General features: G+C 35.2%; 3 protein-coding genes across 8 annotated transcripts; all 3 read left to right on the forward strand.

The window, feature by feature from the left end:
* The first annotated feature begins 401 nt into the window (after positions 1-401).
* Positions 402-11592, forward strand: LOC107865582. 6 transcript variants are annotated; one of them, XM_047414962.1, is made up of 10 exons: positions 474-554; positions 2221-2344; positions 2461-2579; positions 2701-2767; positions 4523-4580; positions 5072-5166; positions 5261-5364; positions 7844-7972; positions 8725-10063; positions 11162-11592. In XM_047414962.1, exons 2-9 carry the CDS (start codon positions 2342-2344, stop codon positions 10055-10057), a joined length of 1908 nt encoding a protein of 635 aa, XP_047270918.1. In that variant the 5' UTR covers positions 474-554; positions 2221-2341; the 3' UTR covers positions 10058-10063; positions 11162-11592. The 6 variants fall into 6 exon arrangements, with proteins under 6 accessions (XP_016567308.1, XP_047270918.1, XP_016567321.1 ...); XM_047414944.1 differs by lacking the exon at positions 474-554 and adding an exon at positions 625-783; XM_016711822.2 differs by lacking the exon at positions 2221-2344 and having other exon boundaries at positions 402-554.
* Positions 11593-19053: 7461 nt separating this feature from the next.
* On the forward strand, positions 19054-23273 carry LOC107865562 (bifunctional UDP-glucose 4-epimerase and UDP-xylose 4-epimerase 1). The gene is made up of 9 exons (XM_016711806.2): positions 19054-19542; positions 20902-20951; positions 21049-21184; positions 21488-21589; positions 21703-21930; positions 22231-22312; positions 22473-22555; positions 22677-22768; positions 22934-23273. The coding sequence occupies exons 1-9, from the start codon at positions 19345-19347 to the stop codon at positions 23016-23018; spliced, it is 1056 nt and encodes a 351-aa protein (XP_016567292.1). The 5' UTR covers positions 19054-19344; the 3' UTR covers positions 23019-23273.
* Positions 23274-23408: 135 nt separating this feature from the next.
* LOC107865572 (CASP-like protein 4A4) lies at positions 23409-25509 on the forward strand. Its single transcript, XM_016711813.2, has 3 exons — positions 23409-24354; positions 24438-24573; positions 24984-25509. The coding sequence occupies exons 1-3, from the start codon at positions 24059-24061 to the stop codon at positions 25167-25169; spliced, it is 618 nt and encodes a 205-aa protein (XP_016567299.1). The 5' UTR covers positions 23409-24058; the 3' UTR covers positions 25170-25509.
* The last annotated feature ends 65 nt before the right edge of the window (positions 25510-25574 follow it).

Genomic DNA, 25574 nt, shown 5'->3' on the forward strand with positions numbered 1-25574 from the left:
TATTGTCTGATAATATTTATGTTTATTAACATTCTAAAATTAAATTAAAAAATATTATTTTTTAGAAAAAAGGGCTAGCCTGTGAGGTCCATAACCCACAGAGTAATGATGTGAGTTTAATGTTTTTTGATAAGTCAGTCCAACTGTGTGAACTAATTTAGATGGGTTGAGCCAACCTCTATTGACATCTTTGGTAAAAGAATACTGATGAAATAGTAATTGTAAGAATTTTGAAGAAGACGTATTGTTTTTGTTAACTGATTTAAATAATGGGAGATTCAAACTTAATAAACCAATAACATTAACGATGCTAGTATTGTAGCGTTAAAAAGAATATTACTTTATTTATTACTCTAATGATTTAATTTTTTTTATATATAAACGGCGTGAGATAGCTTGGCGTCAAAATCCAGCCGTTAAAAGGGTCAAAAAACGAATATATAAACAACCCCCAGTAGTTCACTAGTCAGTCTCTTCCTTCTTAAGCACACTTACTCTATTCAAAACCCAATAAATTCGCCAGTTATACGATAATCTGCGTATAAAATTAAAATGTAAGATTATTTTATTACTATATATTATTATCTGATTTAATGTTATTTATATACTCCTACTAGATTATTTGTAATCTTTCTTCTCAAACACACTTTTTATGATATTCAAAACCCAGTTATATTAGTAGTACTACAACATTATTATTTGTACTTTTCAGAATCTTCTTCAGTTTCCCGCTACTTCTCTCTAAAAAAAAATACTTAATAAACCCTACTTTACTGCAAAACGGTCAGTTACAACTTACATTCAGTTCTTTTACTTCTCTCTCTACATTTTTTTCTGTATTTTTACTTTTGTTTACTTCGCGATTTCCAAGTAATTCGAGCGTTTTTTCATCGCATCTTGCTTATCATTGTATGTTTTCCAGCTGTTTTTTTTTTTTTTGGTTAAAAAATTATTGTTGTTAATTCAGGTGGTGATTCTGTATGTTGTGTAATTTTGATCGTGTTTGATTGATTGTTGACAGGATGCTAGTGTAAAGTTTTGATTTTTTTGTGTTGAGTTGTTCAATTTTGTTTTATTTTGGATTTGTTTATTCAGGTGATGATTCTGTATGTTGTGTAATTTTGAATGCTAGTGTAAAATTTTGATATTTGTGTTCAATTTTGATTTATTTTTATTAAAAATTGGTAAAAAAAAAAGAAAGAAGAAGGGAGTTTTGGGTGTTTTTTTACAGGTGATGCTTCTGTTTGTCGTGGTGAAGTTTTGATTGTGTTCGATTGCTGATGAAATTCTAGTGCAAATTTTTGGACTTTGTGTTGAATTTAGTTCGTTTTTTGGCTTAGAAGTTGAAGAAAACGGGTTCTTTTTGGGTGGTTTGTTCAGGTGATTATTCTGTTTGTTGTGTAATTTTGATCTTGTGTGATTGCTGACAAAATGCTTGTGCAAAGTTTTGTGAATTTTGAATTATTTTTTGTTAAAAGTTGAAAACAGTGATTTTTTTTGGGGGGTGTTATATTCAGGTGGTGATTCTGTATGTTCTGTAATTCTGATCGTGGTCAATTTCTGATTAAATGCTAGTGAAAAGTTTTGATCTTTGTGTTGAATTTTTTATTTTTTTGTTAGAAATTTAAAGGAAGAAAGGATTATTTTTTAATCCAAGTGTTTATTCGACAATTCTGAAGCAATTTTAGTGTTTTTCTGCATTTTTCGCCGCATCTTGTTCATTAATGCATGTCTTCAAGCTTTTTTTTTTGGCCTGTTTGTGTTGTTTATTAAGGTGATGATTCTCTTTATTTTGAAAATCTAATCATGTTCGATTGCTGACAAAATGCTAGTGCAAAGCTTTGATCTTTGTGTTGAAAGTTGGATTTTAGTGTGTTTTATAAGTTCTTGAGGAAGTCCTTTAGTGATATCCATGAAACTGAAATATACAAAGTAAATTCGTTTGGCCGCTGCAAACAATGATATAAACAAAGTTATTTGTATTGGAATTAGTGAGCTTGAGTGGATACAAATGATCGTGATAACAGATCCTTACTAGTTTACGTGTATTGTGCTTCTCTCGCTTCACTGTGAGATGTTTGATCGTATTACTGGATTCTTACAAGTTCTTTCCGCAGTTTGTTTGGATGCCGTGAACATTTAGGATTAAGAATTTTGTTGTTTTCTTATATAAATGTTCTTATGATCCGTTTGAAAAAAGAAGTTCCTTTTACTTTTTAGGTGTAACTGATAGCTTTTGCTGCTTCCAAGTCTAGATAAAAGTTGACGGCTAGTATAAAGACAGTCTAACATATACTGATTGTTGGGCCCAGCATGTCTACATGCGTAAATAAAGCTGCATATGGTTTCTGAGTTCTATAACTATTCTCTTTTTTCATTAACCAGCTTGTGCGTTTGAGAATTTGTTCTTACTTCTTTGTCGTAATTGCTTTGCATTTTGACATATTCTTTGGCTGCAAGATCATGATACAAGTTAAAGAGGAAGCTTTGACTCTGGAATTTGGTGGATTCACTTCTTGCTCATCTTTTTCTGATAGCAGTTATGAGGCTAGCACTCCGAGATGCTCCTCTGAGCCTGGGTAAGCTGAAAACTTTAATTTATTTCAGTGGCATAAAATTGGGACTCAAATAAGGTCTTTGAAAAAGATGGTTCATTGATGCAGTTATAAATTTAACTTCAATTGTTTAATCCTATTTCAGTTCCAGTTGTCAAAGGAGCTCAGGTCAAACTAAACGTTCTTCTCAGGCAGGCTGGACAGCAGAAGAGGTAATAAGCTAGTTGTTGAAGTTCTTGTTGTACATATAATGTGGTTGAATTTCAAGTGCATTATTCTCTGTTGAAGCTTTCTGTGTACGTATATGGTGATTTGTGTAACATTGCAATGAGGCAAAACTGGTGTATAAAAACTAAAGCCCGTTCTTGTCGAAGATAGTATAGATAATGTCGATCCCACAAGGATTAGGTTTCTAATATGATGATTAGTACATCTTGATTACTAGTTGAGAAATCCGATAATTTTTTGGAAATATAACTTTTAAACTAAATAATGACTAGAAAAACAAATAACCAACACAATTAGAACAAATGTTTTATATTTTAGGGAGATAAATGATGAGTCAAGAATCCATCTATGGAATATGTGATTCTCAGTACCTTTCATCTACCCTCATTAAAGTATGAGCATTTCTCACAAATACATCCAGTCCCTCTAATCCTTTCTAATAATTTTACTCCTTTCGGTTATACCATTGATTGAAAGAAAAGATATATAAAGATACAAAAGTAGTGTTGAATGTTTCCTGTAAGTAGAAACATATAGGCTTCTCTCGAATATCTATGTGGCAATTCTAAGTTAAATTACTGATCCCTCTCATAATAGAATCAATATTCAACAAAAGAATATCATACACCTAATCAAATCAGTGGAAAAATTGATACATCTCTTGTAATTAATAAATCAATTAGATCCTCAAGAAATCAAACAAACACATGAGATGAAAGATAAATCAAACCAGAGGTTTCATCAAAACTCAATTACGAGAAAGTTACTCCATAAATGGGCTTAAAACAACAATCATAGAAAGTTTGAGTCATCATGTTATTCACATTTTCACCATGTTTCAGCAGCCATCGAAAGCAAAGAGATCAGGTCGTTATATTCTACCAAATAGATTTAGAAGAAATTTTAAATTTCTTGAATCTTCCTCAAAAATCTTGAGTTCTCTTCTTTGCTCTCTTCTTTCTCCCAAAGTTGCGTCTATCTAAAATGTGCCACCTTCCCCCTTAATATTTCGCCAAAAAAAGTTCCTTTATATATCCCCTAGTGCAACCCTAAAATAAAAGAGCTGAAAATTTGTATTCAAGGCTGTGAGCGTCGCTGCTACCAAAACTAATCCACTGCGACGGTTGGGGTTAGTTAACAAATTTTGAAGGAGCATCTCAGCGACCAAAACTTGACTGTTGCGGAGGTCGGAGCTGTTTTATGCCCAATTTTTCTTCGTTCTTTTGCATCTCTTTCGCTTGAATCTGGTCTATTTCCTTTTCTTCCTCCTTATCTCCCTCAGTTCATATCTATCATCAGAACAACACAAATACGTGAGGAATTACTCCATATAATACTTAAAACTCAATAATCCAAACATGAGAAAAGGCCTAAAAATACATATAAATGTGACTCACCTCGTGATGAGAGTTCTCCTTGATAGATAGGTTCTTATAGAATTATTTATATGAGTTGTCATGTTCTTTTTCCTTTTTGGTTTCTGGTGCATGTGGATGTATCCATATGAGTTGTCATGCTTAGGATGATACTTATGGATCCTTTTCGTTTCTAGTGCATGTGGATGTTTAGGATGTATAAAGAAAGGATAAAGATAAAAATGTTAGTCACAATTCCAGTTTCACTTTGGTTATCACAAAAAAAAAAAAACAAAAGCTCCAGTTTCATTTGCTCATTTTACTATTTGCATAGGCTCATTTCTTTTGATCTAGAAAATCCTGACTTCTTTAGTCCTTTCACAGGACAATCTGTTGACTGAAGTGGTGAAAAGGTTCAAAGGAAGAAACTGGAAAGGAATTGGTAATAAACCATTTTTTCTCTCCTGCTCTATACTTTTCAGCTATATTTTTGTTTTTCCTTGAATGGTTACTTTTCAGCTAGTTTAACCACAATGACCTTTACTTTTGCCCAAGCCGCTTTATGAAATGGTTTTTAGTACCTTACAACACTAGCACTTCCTTTTGCAGCATTTGCTGCCTCTTAAGTTGTCTCCTTTTACCTTGAAAGTAATAACCTGACATGTCGCCACTGGTTTGAAATTGATAAACAAACTATCAGCAGTATGAAAGTTACATACATGAAACCAGTTCATTATCTGCCATTACTCAGAAGGCGAAAATTTTTAGGAAGCCTCTAAGATCTACCTCTTTTATTAATCTTTTCAGTACAATAAAATGTTTTCCATCTTTTGAATACCTGGCTATTTCATGAAGTAACTTATATCGTTGTATAGTAAGATTTGTCTGCTGAATGTTTTGTATGATTGTATTGTGTTCTCTTTTGTTCTATAGCTGAGTGCTTGAATGGAAGGACTGATGTGCAGTGCTTGCATCGCTGGCAGAAGGTTCTGAATCCTGAGCTTGTAAAGGGTCCTTGGACAAAGGAGGTTCCAAACAGTTTACAACCATTGGTTTGCCATAACTCATATATCAAGACTTCGATTATTAAAAACAACTGGTTTGTTCCTTTTGGAATTTCAGGAGGACGACCAGATTATTGAGTTAGTTGAGAAATTTGGCTGTAAGAAGTGGTCCATTATTGCCAAGTCTTTGCCTGGTCGCATTGGCAAGCAATGCCGGGAAAGGTCAGTTTCCAACTCTGCTTAAATCTGTTGCTATGCAAGAGCAATTTACATGCTCATAAACCCACTCTTTAAATGCTTCCTGGAACATCTGTATAGTTAGTCTGCTTACAGAGTTTTTCCTTGCCTGGAGAACCCATTTTTTCTCATTTTCTAGTGTTATGCAGGTATCTTATCTTTGCCGTATTTTCACTTAGTCCTACTGGATTTTCTGTCCTATGTAGGTCATGCTTGTTTATAGGAGCATTGTATTTCCTATTATCTATTGTTTCATGTTGTGTGGATCTTTTTGAAAGCTATCAGTCAATCAAGTATGCTTAAATTCCAAAGCAGTAGGGGTTGGCTATATGAAAAATCCATGATCTATAATTTGAGGCACAACCCTTCTTTATAAGGATTCAGACAACCTATGTTTTGTATTGTTTATAAGCTCTTGAATGACGAGGGGGACAGAGGTGTTGTGCTAGGGGAGTTGGAGCATACCGGGGAGTGTCGCGATTTCGGCTATTGTCGGCGTTTTAAAGTAGAGGAGGTCAGTGAGGCTATTCGCAAGATGTGAAGGGGCAGGGCGACGGGGCCCGACGAGATTCCGGTGGATTTTTGAAAGTTTTCTAGCGTGGCTGTGTTAAGGTGGCTGACCAACCTGTTTAACAACATTTTCAAGTCCGCGAAGATGCCTGAGGCATGGAGATGGAGCACGATGATTCCTCTATATAAGAACAAGGGTGACATTCAGAGATGCAACAACTACCAGGGTATTAAGTTGTTGAGTCACACGATGAAGATTTGGGAGAGTGTGGTGGAGCGGAGGTTGAGAAATATTGTGTCTATTTCGGAGAATCAATTTGGATTTATGCCTGGTCGCTCGACGACTGAGGCAATTCACCTTGTGCGGAGACTGGTAGAGCAGTATAGAGAGAGAAAGAGAGATCTTCACATGGTATTTATTGACTTGGAAAAGGCGTATGACAAGGTCCCTAGGGAGGTTCTTTGGAGATGCTTGGAGGTAAGGGGGTTCCTGTGGTGTACATCAAAGCGATTAAGGATATGTATAAGGGGGCGAAGACTCGAGTAAGGATGGTGGGAGGAGATTCTAAGCACTTTCCGGTCTTGACAGGGTTGCATCAGGGATCAACTCTTAGTCTGTTCTTATTTGTCGTGGTGATGGATGTGCTGACACGGAGTTTACAAGGCGAGGTGCCTTGGTGTATGCTTTTTTGTAGATGATGTAGATTTGATTGATGAGTCGTGGCAAGGTGTTAATGATAAGCTGGAGGTTTGGAGACAAACTCTGGAGTCTAAAGGTTTCAGATTGAGTAGGACCAAGGCAGAGTATTTGGAGTGCAGGTTTAGTGACTCGAGGCAAGAGGAGGAGGTGGTGGTGAAGTTGGACTCTCAGACAGTTTGCAAGAGGGATAGTTTTAAGTATCTTGGGTCTACGATCCAGGGAAATAGAGAGATAGATGAGTATTTCTCGCACCGTATTGGGACAGGTTGGATGAAATGGAGGCTCGCTTCGGGGATTTTATGCGATAAGAAGGTGCCTCCTAAGCTTAAAGGCAATTCTATAGAGTTGCAGTCCGGCCGGCTATGTTGTACGGAGCGAAGTGTTGGCCAATTAAGACTTCCCATATCCAAAAGTTGAAGGTGGCGGAAATGAGGATGTTGCGTTGGATGTGTGGTCTTACAAGGGCTGACAGGGTTAGAAATGAGATTATTTGGGAGAATGTGGGAGTGGTATCGGTGGAGGAAGAAATGCGGGAAGTGAGGTTGAGATAGTTTGGTCATGTGATGAGGAGGGGCACGGATGCCGCAGTTCGTAGGTGTGAGAGACTAGCGTTAGATGGTTTCAAGCGGGGTAGGGGTAGACCGAAGAAATACTGGAGAGAAGTGATTAGACGTGACATGGAGCAGTTACGTCTCATTGAGGACATGACCCTGGATAGGAAGGTTTGGAGGAAAAACACTAGGATAGTGGGATAAGGTGGGTGGATGAATCGTAGTCCGTAGTTAGGAAGGTTTTGGTGTCTTTTGTTTGGTCTTGTACATTACTTTTGTGGATGTTGTATCTATGTTAGTTTTATCATATTTCATGCTTTGAATATTTTTGTATATTGTCCTATGTCTTGAGCCGGGGGTCTATCGGAAACAGCCTCTCTACTTCTTTAGAGGTAGTGGTATGGATGCGTACATTCTACCCTCCCCAGACCCCACTAGATGGGAATATACTGGGTTTGTTGTTGTTGTTATAAGTGAATAAGAAAAAGCATGACAACTGAGAGCAGCTAAATATTTGATTACCACAATTTACTAGTGAATTCTATATTGAATTTTGCAGTTAACGACTTAAGGGAGCTCTGAATCTCCATGTTCTGTGCCAATTGAAAAAAGAAAATGACATTGGTTGATTATTGCAAGTTATTATACTTGTTGCACTCTGCTATGTACACTAATGTTGTGAGATCATCCATGAATGTCACAGGTGGCACAACCATCTTGACCCAACAATAAAAAGAGATGCCTGGACTGAACTGGAAGATTCGGTCCTATGCCGCTATCACCAAATATACGGGAACAAGTGGGCTGAAATTGCAAGGTTTCTGCCTGGAAGGTATTCAAGAAAATCTATTTCTTGTATTATGTATATCAGTGTCTGATCTAGAGATTCTTGTGCATCCCCAAAATGTAGATCCAAGTAAATTGCAAAATCTATCACCTTCTCATACCAATGGTAGAGCATTTATAGTGCATGATGCTGAAAAGTCAGCATTAGTAAAAGTGTGATATAACTCGCATGCCAATCAAACACAAACCTTTTGATTTTTAGGGTGCCTTGTATAGTGCTTGCAGTGTATCAAAATCCTGGATACTACTCGAGCTTGTTTGAGATGAGCAGATAATTTTTATGAAGGCGGCGAAGGAAATTGTCCATCTTTTTTTCATCCGATGTGGGGCTCTTGAACACCCAACCTCATGCCCAGGGCTGGACATCTGGAGCGTGAGCAATTTAATATGAGCAATTTAATATAGGGGCCCAACGTAGGGAAACAAGGATTGGGATGAGTCCTAATAATCTGATGGCTAATTTCCTGAGTAGTCTGGATATTCTAGGTTTTGTAACTGTACTTGTAAGGACTCAATCCAGAGGATTGATGTTCCTTTTGCGCTAATAGCTGTAGGTACACGTGTCCATTTGTCTCTAACAAGCCAAGTTCTTAATTTGTCATCATTACTCTAAAATGATTTTTTTGCCTATTCTTGATGCATTCTGTTTGAATGATTTTTCACTAAAGTATCATATATGCACACATATCTTTGATTAGTTCTCTTTTTGATCTATTTTTCCTTTTGGTGCTCTATTAGGACTGATAATGCAGTTAAAAATCATTGGAATTCTACAGTGAAGAAAAGATTGGACTTGAATTTACTAAGTAGGTCAGGGCCGGATATCCAAAGTGAGGGATCTCCAGATTTCTCAAGTCACAAGAAAAAACTAGAGATCAAGAAGCATTTAGCACAGGCTCATAATGCAGAAACACTTTCTTTGAGCAAGCAGACAGGAGTAGATAATGCTGCTGATGCTTGCTCAACTAATCTAAGAATTGGGTGTGCTTGTTCTCCTCGAAATGATTTGCACAAGGGTACTTCTTTATTTGGAGCCTGTAAATCATCAGAAAAGAATGCAAGGGATCTGATAAAGCCACCTGGTGGAATACAGTTTGGCAAGGCAGAAATTCTTCCAAATGGTGAGACCGACCAATCCAATTTAAATCTTACTAAAATATCAGATCCTCTCTTGACCTCTTTAGATTTTCCTTTGGATCCGTCACGCAAGACCAGATGGAGTAGTTCTCAAGTTAAGGCTGTTCACCCTACTACTTTTGGGAGAATGTATGAATCTCCCAAAAGTTCTAAGTACGGCACTGTTAGTGACACTGACCATGATTTTTTGACTTTGTCATTGGCTGGATTCACCGAGGTTCATTCCCAAGGTAACAAGAAGAATAAAGCATATGATATACAATCTTCTTTGGCTCTCAAGCAGCTCGGCTTCACCGAGGTTCATTCCAAAGGTAACAAGAAGAATAAAGCATATGATACCCAATCTTCTTTGGTTCTCAAGCAGCCCGGCTTCACAAAGATTCATTCCCGGGGTTACAAGAAGAATAAAGCATACGATACACAATCTTCTTTGGCTCACAAGCAGCCCGGCTTCTTGAATTATGAACCACCAAAAGTAAAGGACTTGACGATTCCATTAACGGATGAAAACCTTAGTAGAGACAACATTATCGGGCGACAAAATAGCCATCTACTTTGCTCTACACCTCTTAGTTTAACAGTCTCTGCTAATAGTAGCAGTCCAGAATCTGTTTTAAGGAATTCTGCAATGAGCTACACAAAAACTCCTTCAATCATAAGAAAGAAGACTTCGAGATTTTCAGAAGCTTCTGGGCATTATAGTTGCACAGGCACCACCACACCCATGCATTTTCTCCGGAGTGTTCCCGACAGGGAAGACACCTCAAACCTGAAGGACAGGATTTCTGGATGTAAAAGATCTGTTTCAGGAAAATCTCTTGGAAGACGACTGGAATATGCCTTTGACATGGAATGGGATTCTTCCAGATGTTGCACGCCAGTTTCTGCAGCTTCACCTTGTGCTATTGGAGCTAATACAATGTTGACACCATAAAAACAGGTAACTTAATGTAGCAAGTTGGTTTTGTTTTTTTCATTAACTTCAGCTTTTTCCTGCTCAGTTTGAGAAGATTTCTCTTTTTGGGGGTGCTTGATCTCGAAAAGAGCATCTTTATTGCTACAGAAGATCTTAGCCTAACCACATATTATGGATGCATGTAATTGCATTGCTTTCTGCGTTTGTTACTCTCCGCAGTCTAAAATAATTGTCGTTTAATACTTTGATATACCCATTAAGAAAATCATTATGAGCACTAATCACAAAGGGTAATTTCTCCTCGAATTACCTTTTATCTCTACTCAGACTTTTTTAGATCATTTATTGGAGCTAGGGTGGATTTGGGGAAAAAATGCCTTGGTTTTCTAGAGCGACACTTAAATTGACCAAACTGATTTGGCTAGAAAGATATTTATTTTGGACCAGAGGATTCGTACATTTAAGTGGTTACACTTTCGAATTAGCAGGATGCAGACATTGGCGTTTTTTGACATAGGAAGGTGATCTATGTACATTGGCGTTTTTTAACATAGGAAGGGATCTATGTTTCCCTTGTTTGATGTTTCTTAGGCTCCTTACATTGGTTAACTAGAATAGAAGGCAACTTCAAATTGATGTTGGACCATTGTTTTAGTTAAATCAATGTATAAAACAAGTGAACTCTTCAAGCTTCTAGCTATTTTGTCTCGAAGAACCCTTGAGCCTGCAGGTTTTGTGACTTCAAACTGATCTGAAGATGACCTATTGATCTAGATTCGTTGCGTATTCCCTAATTAGATTTATTTTTGCATTTCCTTATTGCGAAACTGAAAATACTTATGGCAGGAGTGAAGTTGTAATTTAGTGTCGTACCTATTCCTTAGTTGATCACTCATTCATTAAGCTGAAAAGATGGTAATCAGAAAGGGGAGGAACGGTATTATGTGCATATATGAGTATACATGCATATTATATGTGACCATTCTGCAAAGAGAGACGTCATATATTTCCTGCCTCAATGTTCCTCTGTCCTCCCTCTGAGCTACTTTGATCCAGTCCTGCATTCTACCACGATGTTGAACTTTATGTATTTCTATTTATAATTTTCTTTTTTGATTCTAGGCATCAGCTTTAGACGACAGATGATCAGTCAAATCATACTAACTGATATCAGTCGGAGAATTCTCAACGCATGTCAATGATCGAGGTAACAAAAGACCAGTGAAGCAATGACATGCCGATACACTTGAAGAATTTGTTGGAGATGGAAGCCTGTGATTTTGGCATTCACATAAACCGCGTGATTGCCTAATAAGGAAATATCACAAAAGGTACACTACAAGATGAGCTTGTTGAAGTAATTCTTGTTTTAGGGGAGTTGGCACAATTCTTGTGTGGATATGTACTCTGAAAAACTGTTTTCCCCTGCCCTGTTGTTTGTAAATACGCTTTAAAATCAATTGCCTATGGCATTTTACATTGTTGCGAAAATGTGCTTTTGGTGCTGTCTTGTTCCACGTCATTGTTTAATACATAATTATATTTTCCTGACCCATTGGAGAGAGAAATTTTAGGTCTCACCTAAGGGTATGGCCTAGTAGTCGATGAGTGTGTTGAGCATCGTGAGGTCAAGTTTAATTTCGATTTCGTCCTATCTGTTGTAGTCTTGGTGGTATCCTATGTATGTGTAAGTTAGCTCAGACACCTCAGTTTTAATGTGTTATATACGACCCTATGATACTGCAATTATATTTCCTCTCATGTTCTATGAAAATGTTACACTTCCACTGGGTTTTCAAGTGATTTTAGGATTATTATTTGTGCCAAGGTCTCAGTGAAAACAGTTTCTCTACCTAACAAAAATAGGCATATGACTTGTAACATCAATTTCTTTTTAGATCGCACTTGTGAAATTATACCGAGCAGGTTGTTATAGTATTGGTTTTAGGATATGGACGTATATCGTCGGCATTTCTTGTAGACCATCCTTGCAATTTGCATCCTTAGCTATCTCTAAAACACTTTTTGGATAAAATGATAAGAACCAATTATTGCTTTTCTCTATCAATTATTTAACTAATATGTCCTCAATATAATAGTACTAACTCTTTCTTATTGGACACTTTTTCTCTTTATGATAAGATTAGAATTATTATCCTTGAATTAGGATTATTGATATTTGTTATTATCCTTTTTTTTTTTCCTCATCTGGTGTCCGGTATCCGCATTGAAGCCCAATTGATTCGAATTCGCATCGGGTAGGGCTCCATTTTGGGGTAGCGCTCCCTATCAAGGATTTTTTCATACCTAGGGCTCGAACTCGAAATCTCTGGTTAAGGGAGGAGCAGCCTCATCCATTGCACCACATCCTTTGGTGGTGGTTATTATCCTTTTTAATGTACGATTTGAGTAGTAAAATACAAAAAGGCAACATCAACACAGACATATCTATTATATTTCGCAAAGTGCGGTCCGAACAACATATAGTCTACGATCTCCGGCTCAAGATAAAGATAGTCGTAATAAAAGTATCAGAAACAAGAGATAATAACAAATCAATAGATAATAATAGAACATAACTACCACGAATTAATATTACCGTCGTTCTATCCGAAACAACATATATTAATAAAACCCCAGAACAAGAAACAAATATAACACTGCAACGAATAATACAGACAACAAATAACCAACATGGGTTGTGATGCAGTGGATGAAGCTGTTCCACCCTTAATTAGAGGTCGAGGGTTCGACCCTGGGTATGGAAAAAACTCTGTTGGAAGCGCTGCCATCTTAATGGGCCCTGCAACGCGCGATCCGGATTAGTCGGGGCTCCAATACGGACACCGAACACTGGATGAGAAACCAAAAAAAAATAGAGACAACAAATAAAATGCAAAAAGGCAAAGAAGAAAAATATATTTTTTTTCATTTTTTAATTATTTTTTAGACAAACTGAGCTATCAGTTTTCAGATTTTCAGTTAGGAGGAGCAGCGAAAAGAAATCTGGAAAATCGAAATTTTGGAAAGATAAGGAATTCCACGTTAGCCTTGACGTATGAAAATGACTTTTCAAAAAGTTTGGTGTATCAAATATTACAAAATCATGTACCCATTGGCCTATAGTGAGAGATGATGATATATATAGGTGTGCAAATAAAATTCAGTATATTTAAGAATGACATTTTAAAGAAAATTTTTAATAGAATGATGATTTTAAGAAAATTGGCCAGATTAGTTTAAAGCAAATAATATCACATCATGTCAAAGTATTTTTGATTTAGTTTCAGTCGAACAACAAATATAGATAGAGGCGGAGTCAGAATTTGGTGTTTGGGGGTTCAAAAAATTTATGACGGTACAATGATCTCGAGCTAAAAAAACAATAAACATTGACAGGGGCGAGGTTCAAACCCAAATCCCCACACAGCGGAAGGCTTTTCCGCCTTTCTCCTGACCACTGAGCCATCATCTTATTAATGTTGTGGTGGTTCAGACATTTTTCTTTATATATATATTCATTAAATTTTCTAATACAAATATAGAATCTGCAAAAAAAAAAAAAAACTACTGGGTTCGTCCAAAACCCCCCACAATATACACACAAAGAAGTTGATGGAATTTGATCGGAATGGGTGATCGCAATTGGTATGGAGCTGATGAATCATATGAAATTTACTGTAAAAAAGATTACTAAGTAAGCAATAAAATTTCGTAAAATGAATAATATTACATCAAAACAAAAAAGAAAAAGCGTCCCGACCAGTAGACAGATAATGATAGTAATAATAATTCAAAGTTAATGTAATTCAAAATAAATTTGTTTGAATAAAATAATTTCAATAACATCAAAAAGTTCTTGCCTCATAGTGAAAGAGATATTTGGTACTATGATTGAAAGAGATATAAGTCTCAAGTCATGACTATATGAAAGATAATTTCAGCATTATATTTTGGTTTAAGGTTAAATTAATTAATTAAATCGAGATCCGTAGTTTATCAAAAAATAAATAAAATTTATGAATTCGATCCTTAACATTTTTAGCATTACATTAATTATATTTTTTAAATTGTAAATTTATACTTACTATTTATTGCAATTTCAATAAATTTTTACTAATTTACATATATAAATATAAGACAATATATTTGATACGATGAAAGAGAGATTATTAAATAATTGAATAAGGTGAAATATATGCTAATTAATCATGACTTACTGCAACATTATGTGCGAATAAACTGTTACCCACAATGCAAGTAGTATGGTTCAATGATCTCTTTTAATGTTTTTCAAAAAAATAATAACCATATCTAAACATAGACTAAAATATAAACAAATACGAAGAATACGTTAAAAATTATTACTACTATATAATTTAAGAGCAACAAATGTACAATTTTTTAGTAAGTGTCTATATCTAAGGCATCATGTTATATGTTCACACAATAAAATTTGAATTCACCAAATCCTTAATTTCTAGAATAACAATATTACTTACTTGGTTAGGTAAGTCATAAATTGTACAAATTTTAGTAAGTGCTAGCTAAGCATCATGTTATATGTTCACAATAAGATTTATATTTACCAATCCTTAATTCTAGAATAATAACATAAAGTATATATTATTTACTTGGTAGGTAAGTCATATTCAATATACATACATACATATATATATATATATATATATATATATATATATATATTCAACCCCTTAAGTAAAGATTGTGGAATAAGAGTTTGACCTCTTAAGATAGTATATCTTAAAACATTTATAAAAACTTTCTATCCCAAAATAAATTATGGAGTGACTCCCAATTTTATCATTTAAAACATTAGTATCTACTAAATTTGTACATAATACTACAAGGGGAACTTTCCCACTCAAAATTAGGTCTGTTTATCAGTGGATTTGATTTTAAAAGTTATTGAATTATAAACATGTTAAAGAATTATAAAATTATTAAAATATTAATTATTGTTATAAAATAATAAAGAACAAGAAGAAGAGTAGAGAGAATAGAGAGAGAGTGATTCTTATTTCTTCTCTTGAGGGATAATTTACAATGAAGGAAGCCTTCTATTTATAGGGAAAATTTGTCCTAGTTTCACACTAAAAGACAAATACATCAAATCCTGATAGACATCAAATAAATCTTGATAAATCTTGATAGGCATTCACTATAATTGATATATATCATAACACTCCTCCTTGAATGTATAACAATACGCATATAGGCTGCCTCGTTAAAAAACTTACAAGGAAAATCCAGTGGGACAAAACCTCGTAAGGGAAAAAGAGTACAGCGCGTATTAACTCCCCTAATAAGAAAATCCTTGAATCTTTGCATTCCGATCTTGTGTACCATTTTCTTGAAAGTTGCAGTTGGAAGAGACTTGGTGAATAAATCAGCAACATTGTCACTTGAAAGAATCTGTTGTACGTCAATATCACCATTCTTTTGGAGCTCATGTGTATTGAAGAGCTTTGGCGAAATGTGCTTCATTCTAAATCCTTTTATGAATCCACCTTTCAGTTGTGCTATCGGATCCTTATTTACATCAAATGATTGAACAACTATCGGAGTACTTAATGGATGTGCTCCATCCATATAGAATCGTTTCAACACCTTTTCTGTGTAGGCAGATTGATGGACAAAGATACAGTTTGTCAAATGCTCAATTTGCAAACCAAGGCATAACTTTGTCTTTTCGAGATCTTTCATCTCAAATTCTTTCTTTAGGTAATCAGTTGCCTTTTGAAGCTCTATTAACGTTCCAATAAGGTTTATGTCATCGACATAGACAGCAAGTATAACAAACTTCGATGTTGTTTTTTTTATAAAAATACATGGGCAAATTTTATCATTCGTATAACCTTCTTTAGATAAATATTCACTAAGATGGTTATACCACATGCGTCCAGGTTGCTTCAAACCATACAATGATCTTTGCAATCTAATGGAATACATTTTCCGAGGCTTTGAGCTATATGCTTTCGATATCTTAAATCCTTCAAAAATTTTTATGTATATCTCATTATCAAGTGATCCATATAGATAGGCTGTTACCACATCCATCAAATGCATTTCAAGTCTCATCAAACCGATAATCTACAAATTGAGCAGTGAACATATCTCCTGTTAATGGTTCAAGATAGCGAATAATGGAGGGTGATTCAAACCCAACATAAATTTCTAACGTTCTTTGGGGACCCATCTTGGTGTGGTTTGGTGGTGCAATAGGCACATAAACACCGCACTCAAAAATTCTCAAATGAGATATATTAGGCTCTTGACCCAAAACCAATTGCAGCGTTGCAGCGGAGAAAATTTAAGATAATTTGTCGGTCTAAGACGAACAAGTGTTGCAACATGCAAAATTGCATGATCCCAAACAGAAGTGGACAACTTAGTTTTCATAAGCAATGGTCTTGCTATCAACTGTAGGCGTTTAATTAATGACTCAGCAAAACCATTTTGAGTGTGAACATGGGGTACAGGATGTTCCACTCTTATCCCAATCGATAAGAAATAGTCATTAAACGCTTGTGATGAAAATTCTGCGGCACTATCAAGGCGAATAGACTTAATTTGATTATTGGAAAACTGTGCCCGTAATCGTATTATTTGTGCCAATAATTTTGCAAATGCCAAGTTGTGAGATGATAAAAGACACACATGAGACCATCTAGAAGAAGCATCTATTAGGACCATAAAGTATCTAAACGACCCACTAGGTGGGTGAATGGGTCCACAAATATTCCCGTATATGTGTTCCAAGAACTTGGGGATTCAATACCAACTTTTGTTGGCGATGGCCTCACAATCAGTTTGCCTTGATAACAAGCATTGCATAAAAATTCATCATTCGAAAGAACCTTCAAATTCTTTAATGGATGCCCATTTGAATTTTCTATGATTCATCTCATCATTATTGATCCTGGTTGTCCCAGATGATCATGCCAAAGTATAAAAGTATTGAAACTTTCGGTTTACTATAGAATGTGCCTCAATTGCACAAATTTTTGTCCAATACGGGCCCGAAGATAAAGCAGAGAACTTTTCAATAACACATGTCTGCCCAGAGACATTCTTGGTGATACCAAGATATTCAAAATTCATCTCATCAATTGTCTTGATATGATAACCATTTTCACAGATATCTTTAAAACTTTGAGACTTAGGAGAAAACATGACATTGTTTATGATGAGTTTAGTTTCCTTGGGTAAGATTATAATGGCTTTTTCGAAGCCTTCAATCAAATTAGCACTATCAGAAATTGTAGTAACATTAATCTTGCCATGTTTAGATGAGAGAAATATTTCTCGTCTTTGAATATCATATGTGTAGTGCCAGAATCAATCAAATATATATCTTCACAATTTGACAGCTTACTTTGAAAATTATCTATATCTTCAAATAAAATAACATACACCAAATGAGATATATATTAAATTTGTTTTCTTTGTACAAAGTGAAAATCATTAATAAATAATTAATTACCTTTTAATTAAGCAATTAGTTACATAAGAATACAATAATATAAATAACTCAATTATTAATGCCAAATAAGATAGAAAGAACGACGAGTTTCATAACAACAAAACAAAGTACCACTGCCCTTCTTTTACTTTATTGAAATCATTATATTAAAATAGGAAAAAAGGGCGCAACGAATTCAAATTAGAATCAGCTAGGCATTATAAAATAATAAAGAACAAGAAGAAGAGTAGAGAGAATACAGAGAATAGAGAGAATGATTCTTATTTCTTTTTTTGAGGGATAATTTACAATGAAGGAAGCCCTTCTATGAATTTGTTCCTAGTTTCACACATAGACATCAAATAAATTTTGATAGACATTCACTATAATTAATATATATCATAACAATTACTATAATTTAATACGATTATTATCAAGTTATCGATTAATTCCATTAATAAATTTTTTAAATCATCATAAAATCATAACCTTTAAAACTTCCATAAAATTCTCATCTCATCCCAATTCTTTTTCCAAGAATGCCCCCCACCCCCTTTATACTACTTTTCTTCTGGTACAAAGTAAGTGATGTTTTTATCTTTCTTTTTTTTTAAAAAAAAAAAAAAGTAAATGTTTTTGATAATTGAAGAAATTATAAACAATATTTAAGAGAATTTTACATAATTAAAAAATCTACACTCTTTATTTATATTAATTTTTTTTTTATTACACACCTCTTAAAGAAATCATACCTTTTAAGAAACTTTTTTTCCCAAAAATAAGAATCAGTTATATGAGTAAAGTGGAAATCCTTTAATTAATTTTATTTAAAATTAATAAATGGACAAGTAATTTGAGATATGTGTTCATAATAACACGAACTATTAATATGAAATGGACGGAATATTGAGTTACCTTTTCTGCAATATATTATTAAAGATACTCTTTATTTTCTAGTGATGAATTCAAATTAAAAGAATTAATGTCTAAGTTAAAAGAATCGCTTATTTATAATGGAGAGTAGAGTGTTAACTCTCCAATTAAAAAATATTGTAGTAACTTATTAGACTTAACAATCTCTTTAAAAAGAAGGTATTTATTAGAAGCTTATTTTACTAAATTATTTTTTAAAATATATAAATTTAAATACATATATTTTATACAGTCAGCTAATCATTAATAAAAGGAATAATATTCAAAATATATAATAATTTTTTTGTAATTTCATAAATAATACAACTAACTTAAAGTAAAAGCAAATATTTTGAGGACCAACTAAAATAAAAGTTTGGAGTAATTTCTCTCGACATAATTAGATTTTCAACCATCAAAGGATGTGGTGCAGTGGATAGAACTGTTCCTCCACTAATTAAAGGGTTCAGATTTGAGTTCTGGGTATGAAAAAATTCTTGCTAGAGAATGTTATTCCTGAATGGAGTTCTACTCGAGGTAAATTCAAATTAATCGGATTTCAATGCGAGTATTGAATACCGGATTAAAAATAAAAAAAAATCCAAAATTCCATGAAATTCTCCTATCTTCTTCCAAGAATCCACAAACCCCCGCCCACCCTCAAAAAAAAAACACTTCATGCTTTTTCCTTAATTAACCTCATTGCTTATCCACTTTTCCAATATAGTCTTGATTTGCTCAAACTCTTTTCCTATATATACCCCCTTCCCTTTTCCTCCACGTATCTTCTTCTTACTACTAGCTACTACCAACCCCCACGCCCCCGTCCTCCACCCCTTTTGGTTTTTCTTCACAAAAACTGCTTCTTGATACAATAAAGATTCAATCTTTTTTTCTATATTGTAAAATGGGTGTTGAACATCAAGAAAATATATTGGTGACTGGTGGAGCTGGTTTCATTGGAACACACACAGTGGTGCAGCTACTGAATGAAGGGTTTAAGGTTACAATCATTGATAACTTTCATAATTCTGTTGAAGAAGCTGTTGATAGAGTTAGAGAATTAGTTGGGCCTCAGCTTTCACAGAATCTTGAATTCCATTTGGTATGTCCTTTTTTTTTTTTAACTTCTTGATAGTGTTCTTTATCAAAGCCAACAATCTTTTTCTGAAAGAAAAATGGTGTGTGTGTGAGAGAGAGAGAATTTTTTATGTTTATGGACTTGACAAGTTCACAAGAATTATTCCTTGAATTCCATTTGGTAAGTTCTTTTCCTAGAAAAATGGTGTGTGTGTTTGTGAGTACATTTTTAATACTTACTTTTTTGCATGTTCTTTTTGATCAAAGAAAAGAACACCCTTTTTCTTGATAACCAAAAAAAACGGGGATTGGGGTGGAGGTGGGGGTGGGGGTTGACAAGAATTATTCCTTTTGTAGGAGAATTATGGCTCAATTTTTTTTTGAGTTGATCATGTGTTTAAGCTAACATTTTGTTGTTATTGACTGTTTAAGGCCTCCTACATTTAAAGTTTGTTTTGATTGAATTATTTTAAGTGTTTTTAAGTCAAAATAACCGAGTGTAATTCCATGAGTGGGGGCTTGGGAGGCTCTGCCCAGCTTGTAATATTTGGGTAATATTGATCTGCTTTACTTTTTGGGGGGTGGGGGTGGGGGGTTCAGTGCCTTGCTTCATGCTGTTTTCATCTTATTGTAAAAGGTAATCTTGATTTTTCTTTATAGATAATTTAAAAAAAAAAAAAGAATCTTGATAAGTGTTTGTTGCTATTTGTATGCCATTTGTCTTTTAAATTTGCTTGGAAGTTTGCAACTAGGTCTGTCTAATCCTACTGTGTAGGAAAAGGGTAATTTTGGTTGTGCCTAAAATACTGGTCTTACATATTTTAAACACACAATAGTACTAAGTACTAAAAAGGGAAGGAAATGAAAGAAAAATGAAGAATTTTGTATATATCTGGGCTTGACAAATTCACAAGAACTATTCCTTTTGGTTATGTAGGAGAATTATGGATAAATTTTTTCTTCATATGATCATATGTTTAGGTTAGATTTTTGTAGCCATTGAATGTTAAGAGGCTCCTACATTTAAGGATTTGTTTTATTCTTTGGGGTGGGTTGGGTTGGGGTGATTGTAGGTGGTTGGAGGTTGAGGGGGGTACTTTTGTCTGTATCATGTTGTTATCATCTTCTTAAAACAGGTACTAATAAAAAAAGAAAATCTTGATAAGTGCTTGCTGCTATTTGTATGCCATTTTTGCCTTTTAATTTGCTGTTGGATTTTGCAACTTGGTCTGTTTAATCCTACTATTTAAGAAAAGGGTAATTTTGGTTTTGTCATGAATGTTGATCTTACATACATACCTTAAAAATACACAATAGTACTAAAATTGGAATTTCCACTTGCTTTGGGAATTGGGATTTTACCTTATTTGTTTCTTGATGGCAGGGTGATATCAGAAATAAAGATGACTTGGAGAAGTTATTTTCTAAAAAGAAGTATGCAAATCTCTTACTTCAAATTATATTGTTTCCTTTGAATGCACTACTATGGTGTGTCTTGATATTCACTGTGTGGTGATATATATGGAAATAGGTTTGCTGCTGTGGTCCATTTTGCTGGACTTAAGGCTGTTGGAGAGAGTGTTGCTCATCCCTTTCTTTATTTTGAGAACAATCTGATTGGATCTATAACTTTGTATTCGGTCATGACCAAGTATAATTGTAAGAAGGTATGTCTTTCGATATATTTTTTGTTTCACTTATATATGAATTGCCGAAGTACGTTATGCATTCAGGGAAAGTTGGAATCTGTAGTGTTCATGATCTTTGCTACCCCGTACTTGTAGTTTTGGTAGGATTTGAAGGAAAATAGTAAATATGAGCTTCTTTCAAGATCTCATTTAGCCTTTGCGTAGCTAGGGGGCGAAATGGGGTTCGTTTGTTCCGGATGTGAAATATTGTTGAATTCATAGGAGGGTATTGAGTCGGTTCGTCAATTGATAACTTTTGAATCTGATTGTGTGAAACTGCAGTTGGTTTTTTCTTCATCTGCAACAGTTTATGGTCAGCCTGAAAAGATCCCGTGTGTGGAGGATTTTGAATTGAAGGCTATGAATCCTTATGGTCGAACAAAGGTTTGTATTGTCAATAGTGGTCTCTTATTTTTGTAGTGAGCAGAGATTGTTCGTGCGATATTATCTCATTCTGTAAATTACGTAACTAACCTTTGTTTCGTTTAATTAATTAGCTCTTTCTTGAAGATATTGCTCGGGATATTCAGAAGGCAGATCAAGATTGGAATATCATACTGTTGAGATATTTCAACCCAGTAGGAGCTCATGAAAGTGGCAAACTTGGAGAAGATCCAAAGGGCATTCCCAACAATCTTATGCCTTACATTCAGCAAGTAGCTGTTGGTAGATTGCCGGAGTTGAACGTATATGGAACCGACTACCCTACACCTGATGGTACCGCGGTAGGTTTTGTTGGCTGACCTTTTGCGTGTATTGCTTCTTTTGTATGAGAAAATAAAAGAAAGAAATTGGAAGACTATAATTAACCATCCGATTATCTTTCATGCGAAAGCAGAAGAAAATGAAGGGTGAGCAAAACTTTTACTAGCTGGAACTACTTGTTGAACTGTGATATATATTGAATAAAATAGACAGAAATACAGTAGAAAATCCAAGAAGATTCTTGGCATGAACTTTGCTACCTTCAACATATTTCGTTCATACTTGGACTGATAAACGATTTATAATCTATTGCTCACTAGATACGAGACTATATCCATGTTATGGATTTGGCGGACGGTCATGTTGTTGCACTTCAGAGGCTTCTACGGCAAAATGATATAGGTAAGTAATCCTTTCCAAAGCAAAGTTAAGATCTGGATTCTTTTGTGCCGTGTTCAAGATAAATGATACACTTTCGTCGAATGATTTGCTATTTCATATTTTTCTATTAAAGGTAGCATCTTGTGTGACATTTGTTCTTCTCTTTAATGGCTTGCATTAGGTTGCGTTGCCTACAATTTGGGTACTGGGAAAGGGAAATCTGTCCTGGAGATGGTTGCTGCTTTTGAAAAAGTGTCCGGAAAGGTCTCTTAACGAATATATAAAACACGTTTAACATGCTAAAACGCACCTCAAGAGCATTTGAATTATTTGAACAAGGCAACAAGCTCGTCCTCTGCTGTACTAATATTTTTTTTGCTTTCAGAAAATCCCACTCAAAATGTGTCCAAGACGACCAGGTGATGCCACTGCTGTTTATGCATCAACCGAAAAGGCTGAGAAGGAACTCGGTTGGAAGTAAGTAGTAAATGGTTATTTTTCTATCCTTGGAGCAACTGTTGCTTGCGCCGTGCTTCCCCCCCTCCTCTCTCCCCCTATTAATATTCTTGCATTGGTCTTTCGTTCCACCAGTTCAAAGAGATGTATCAATGCTGAGATCAAATCATTTTTACCTTTTTTCAGGGCAAAATATGGTATAAATGAGATGTGCAGGGACCAGTGGAAATGGGCAAGCCAAAATCCTTGGGGTTACCAATCAAAGCCTTGAAATGTTAAATAATACAAAGTAGCACTTGGGAGGACAAAACTAGAGTCGACATCCTAGTACTTTACATTTTATGCAAACATAAATGTATCCTAAGACTAAATTGTTCAACAATTAGCTGCATAATAGCTGTTCATGGTTGTGTGCTGGTGAATCCTGTTCTTGTTTTCCCTAATGCTTTAATGATCCCTTCAGCCAAATTTCTTTACTGATTGTAATTTCATTCGAAAAGAATAAAGGATCTGGTCTATTATGCTACTACTGAAGGTGATAATAGCTGCGTTGAGTTTTATGTTTTGGCGCGACATGCATAAATTACAACTCTTCTGGTAATATGAACATGAATTAGGTTGTAATGTCTTTCCCAAATCATTCCCATCTGTGGGCACAAGATTTTGAGTTGTCTTGAGGGTTATCTTAACATAGGCATCGATTGAACTTTGAAGCTAGAAGTCCCACATCCTGATTGCCAATGGCTCAGTGCAAACTATTGAGTGATGCCCTTCAAATGTCTCCAATTCTCTACTTCCATTGTTGATGAAGATATGGTCTGGAGTTGACTTTTTACATATCCTTAGAAATGTGAAGAGATGGTATATGGCTAAAAAGGGCAGCCCGGGGCATTAAATCTTCCGCCATGGCAGGGTCTGGGGATGGACTGGACCACAAGGGTATATTGTATGCGATCTTACCCTACATTTTTTGTGCTAGAGGTTGTTTCCGTTTCCACAGTTAGAATCCATGACCTTCTGATTACATGGTAGCAACTTGATCAGGTACTCCATGGCTCCACTTCAGATGGTATATGGTTGACTTAAGACACATCCCTTTGTCACCTACTTCCAGAAGTTGGTAACCAACTATCCTGTCCTTGAAACGACTTATCACCAGCCAATTATCAGTGTGTAACATGCAAATTTGCTCAATTGGCTGCATAACAATCTCAGACTTTGTTCTTTCTTGCTATTGATCAATTTACAATTAAAACAAGTTGCTCTTTTAAGTAAAATCATTTGCTAAGAAGTAGGAAAAAGGAGAGCACTATGAAAGAAGAAAGTAATGTGATGGTGATTGCTCAGAGAATGTTATCTGGTGCTTCTCCTTCTTCATCAACTCCACACTCTCCTGCTGCACAACCACCTTTGCCAACGCCATCACCATATGCGTTCTCAGTGGCATCGACAAGGTTGAGATCAAGGCCTTCTCTATATACATATGATATTACCCTAAGGTCACTTGCACTCCTGTTCTCTTTCATCTCTGCTCTTTCGTTAGCTGTACCATCACCAACACGGACCAAACGAGGGATTTCCAGATTACGGGATAACCCACAATTAATGTAAGAACCACTACCAAGCTGGTTGAATTAAGAGTAACACAATCAGTCCTATGGTTTTGAGAGCTGTTTTTACACTACTGCAGGTACTGCTTCACAGTAAGCATATTAGCTTTTATCTACTCGGCCTTTCAACTCTTCAAGAGAGTTTGTGACATTGCTTATGGAGGGGTCTTGATCTCCGATAGGACCTCCGACTATCTCAGTTTCATACTCGATCAGGTACTAATTGAACTTTAATTAGCTTGAGATTTTCTCCAAGTTCACAACCTAAAAGAAGTTGGCTCGGTGTTTCACATATAACTATGACCACAGAAATGGTAGCACCCCCACCTTTAGTTAGAACTAGTACCAAGAATTTACTCCTCTCTCTCTCTGGATGTCACCCGATGTATCATAAAGAATCTATGCTCTATTAACCACTAACAGTAAAACTTTATGTCGAACACTAATGGCAAGAAATAGGCATCATCTTTATCTTTATCCAAGAACGAAAGAAACAGGAATAGAAGCATTGACTATCTAGCAGCCTAAATTTCAATTTTTCTGAATGCTTTTCTCTAGTTCTCCTCCTCATTCACTGCAGATAAAGCTTTCGAAAACTTAATTCTCTAAAGCAGAATGTTTAACAGTTGGCAGGTTACCTCCTTGTGTCCTCTTCTTCAGTAACTATACAAGTTATTCAACAGATGGACGGCCATACCACTCTCTGGAAGGCAGCTATTATTGCTGTTTGCATGTCATTTATTGCTTACGTGGTCCTTGCAATCTCTGCACTCTTATCAGGCTACAAGCTGTGCAAAAGGATCATATGGTGATGCACCGGGAATTGAACATAGACTTCATCTCCAGGATTGACAAAGCAAACATAGCGTAAAATGAGACATAATTGAAGCATCACAAGTAGCAATTGGGTGGCATATACCAACTATCCTCGACTACACTAATGGTCTGGTAGAAGCTGATAACAATAAGAAGAGGGGTTTGGAAGTTTATAGCAAAGAAGAGAAAATTTAGGTAGAAATATCCATATACATTATTAATGTTGTGCCATTGTGTTGGTGAAAAAACAGTATAAGTAGTAACAAACTAGTTTGAATTTCCTTGCTTCAAAGTAACAATTTACAATTCTCTTTCTATAAAAAATGCTTTACTACTTCCACTAATGCCATGGATATAATAGATCAACAGGAGTATTATCTTCTCTTAGTCAGGAACAAAAT

Source organism: Capsicum annuum, chromosome 1 (genome assembly GCF_002878395.1).
Source record: "Capsicum annuum cultivar UCD-10X-F1 chromosome 1, UCD10Xv1.1, whole genome shotgun sequence".
NCBI lineage: Eukaryota > Viridiplantae > Streptophyta > Magnoliopsida > Solanales > Solanaceae > Capsicum > Capsicum annuum.

Excerpts from the sequence above, each read along its gene's own strand:
- LOC107865582 (XM_047414962.1), top strand. Across the intron at positions 2,768-4,522 it reads CAGGCTGGACAGCAGAAGAG|GACAATCTGTTGACTGAAGT; the intron begins GTAATAAGCTAG and ends GTCCTTTCACAG. Across the intron at positions 7,973-8,724 it reads GCAAGGTTTCTGCCTGGAAG|GACTGATAATGCAGTTAAAA; the intron begins GTATTCAAGAAA and ends GTGCTCTATTAG.
- LOC107865562 (XM_016711806.2), top strand. The coding sequence starts at position 19,345 with ATGGGTGTTGAACATCAAGAAAATATATTGGTGACTGGTGGAGCTGGT. Across the intron at positions 20,952-21,048 it reads AAGTTATTTTCTAAAAAGAA|GTTTGCTGCTGTGGTCCATT; the intron begins GTATGCAAATCT and ends ATATGGAAATAG. Across the intron at positions 21,931-22,230 it reads CTACACCTGATGGTACCGCG|ATACGAGACTATATCCATGT; the intron begins GTAGGTTTTGTT and ends ATTGCTCACTAG.
- LOC107865572 (XM_016711813.2), top strand. The coding sequence starts at position 24,059 with ATGAAAGAAGAAAGTAATGTGATGGTGATTGCTCAGAGAATGTTATCT. Across the intron at positions 24,355-24,437 it reads CGGGATAACCCACAATTAAT|GTACTGCTTCACAGTAAGCA; the intron begins GTAAGAACCACT and ends ACACTACTGCAG. Across the intron at positions 24,574-24,983 it reads TCAGTTTCATACTCGATCAG|TTGGCAGGTTACCTCCTTGT; the intron begins GTACTAATTGAA and ends AATGTTTAACAG.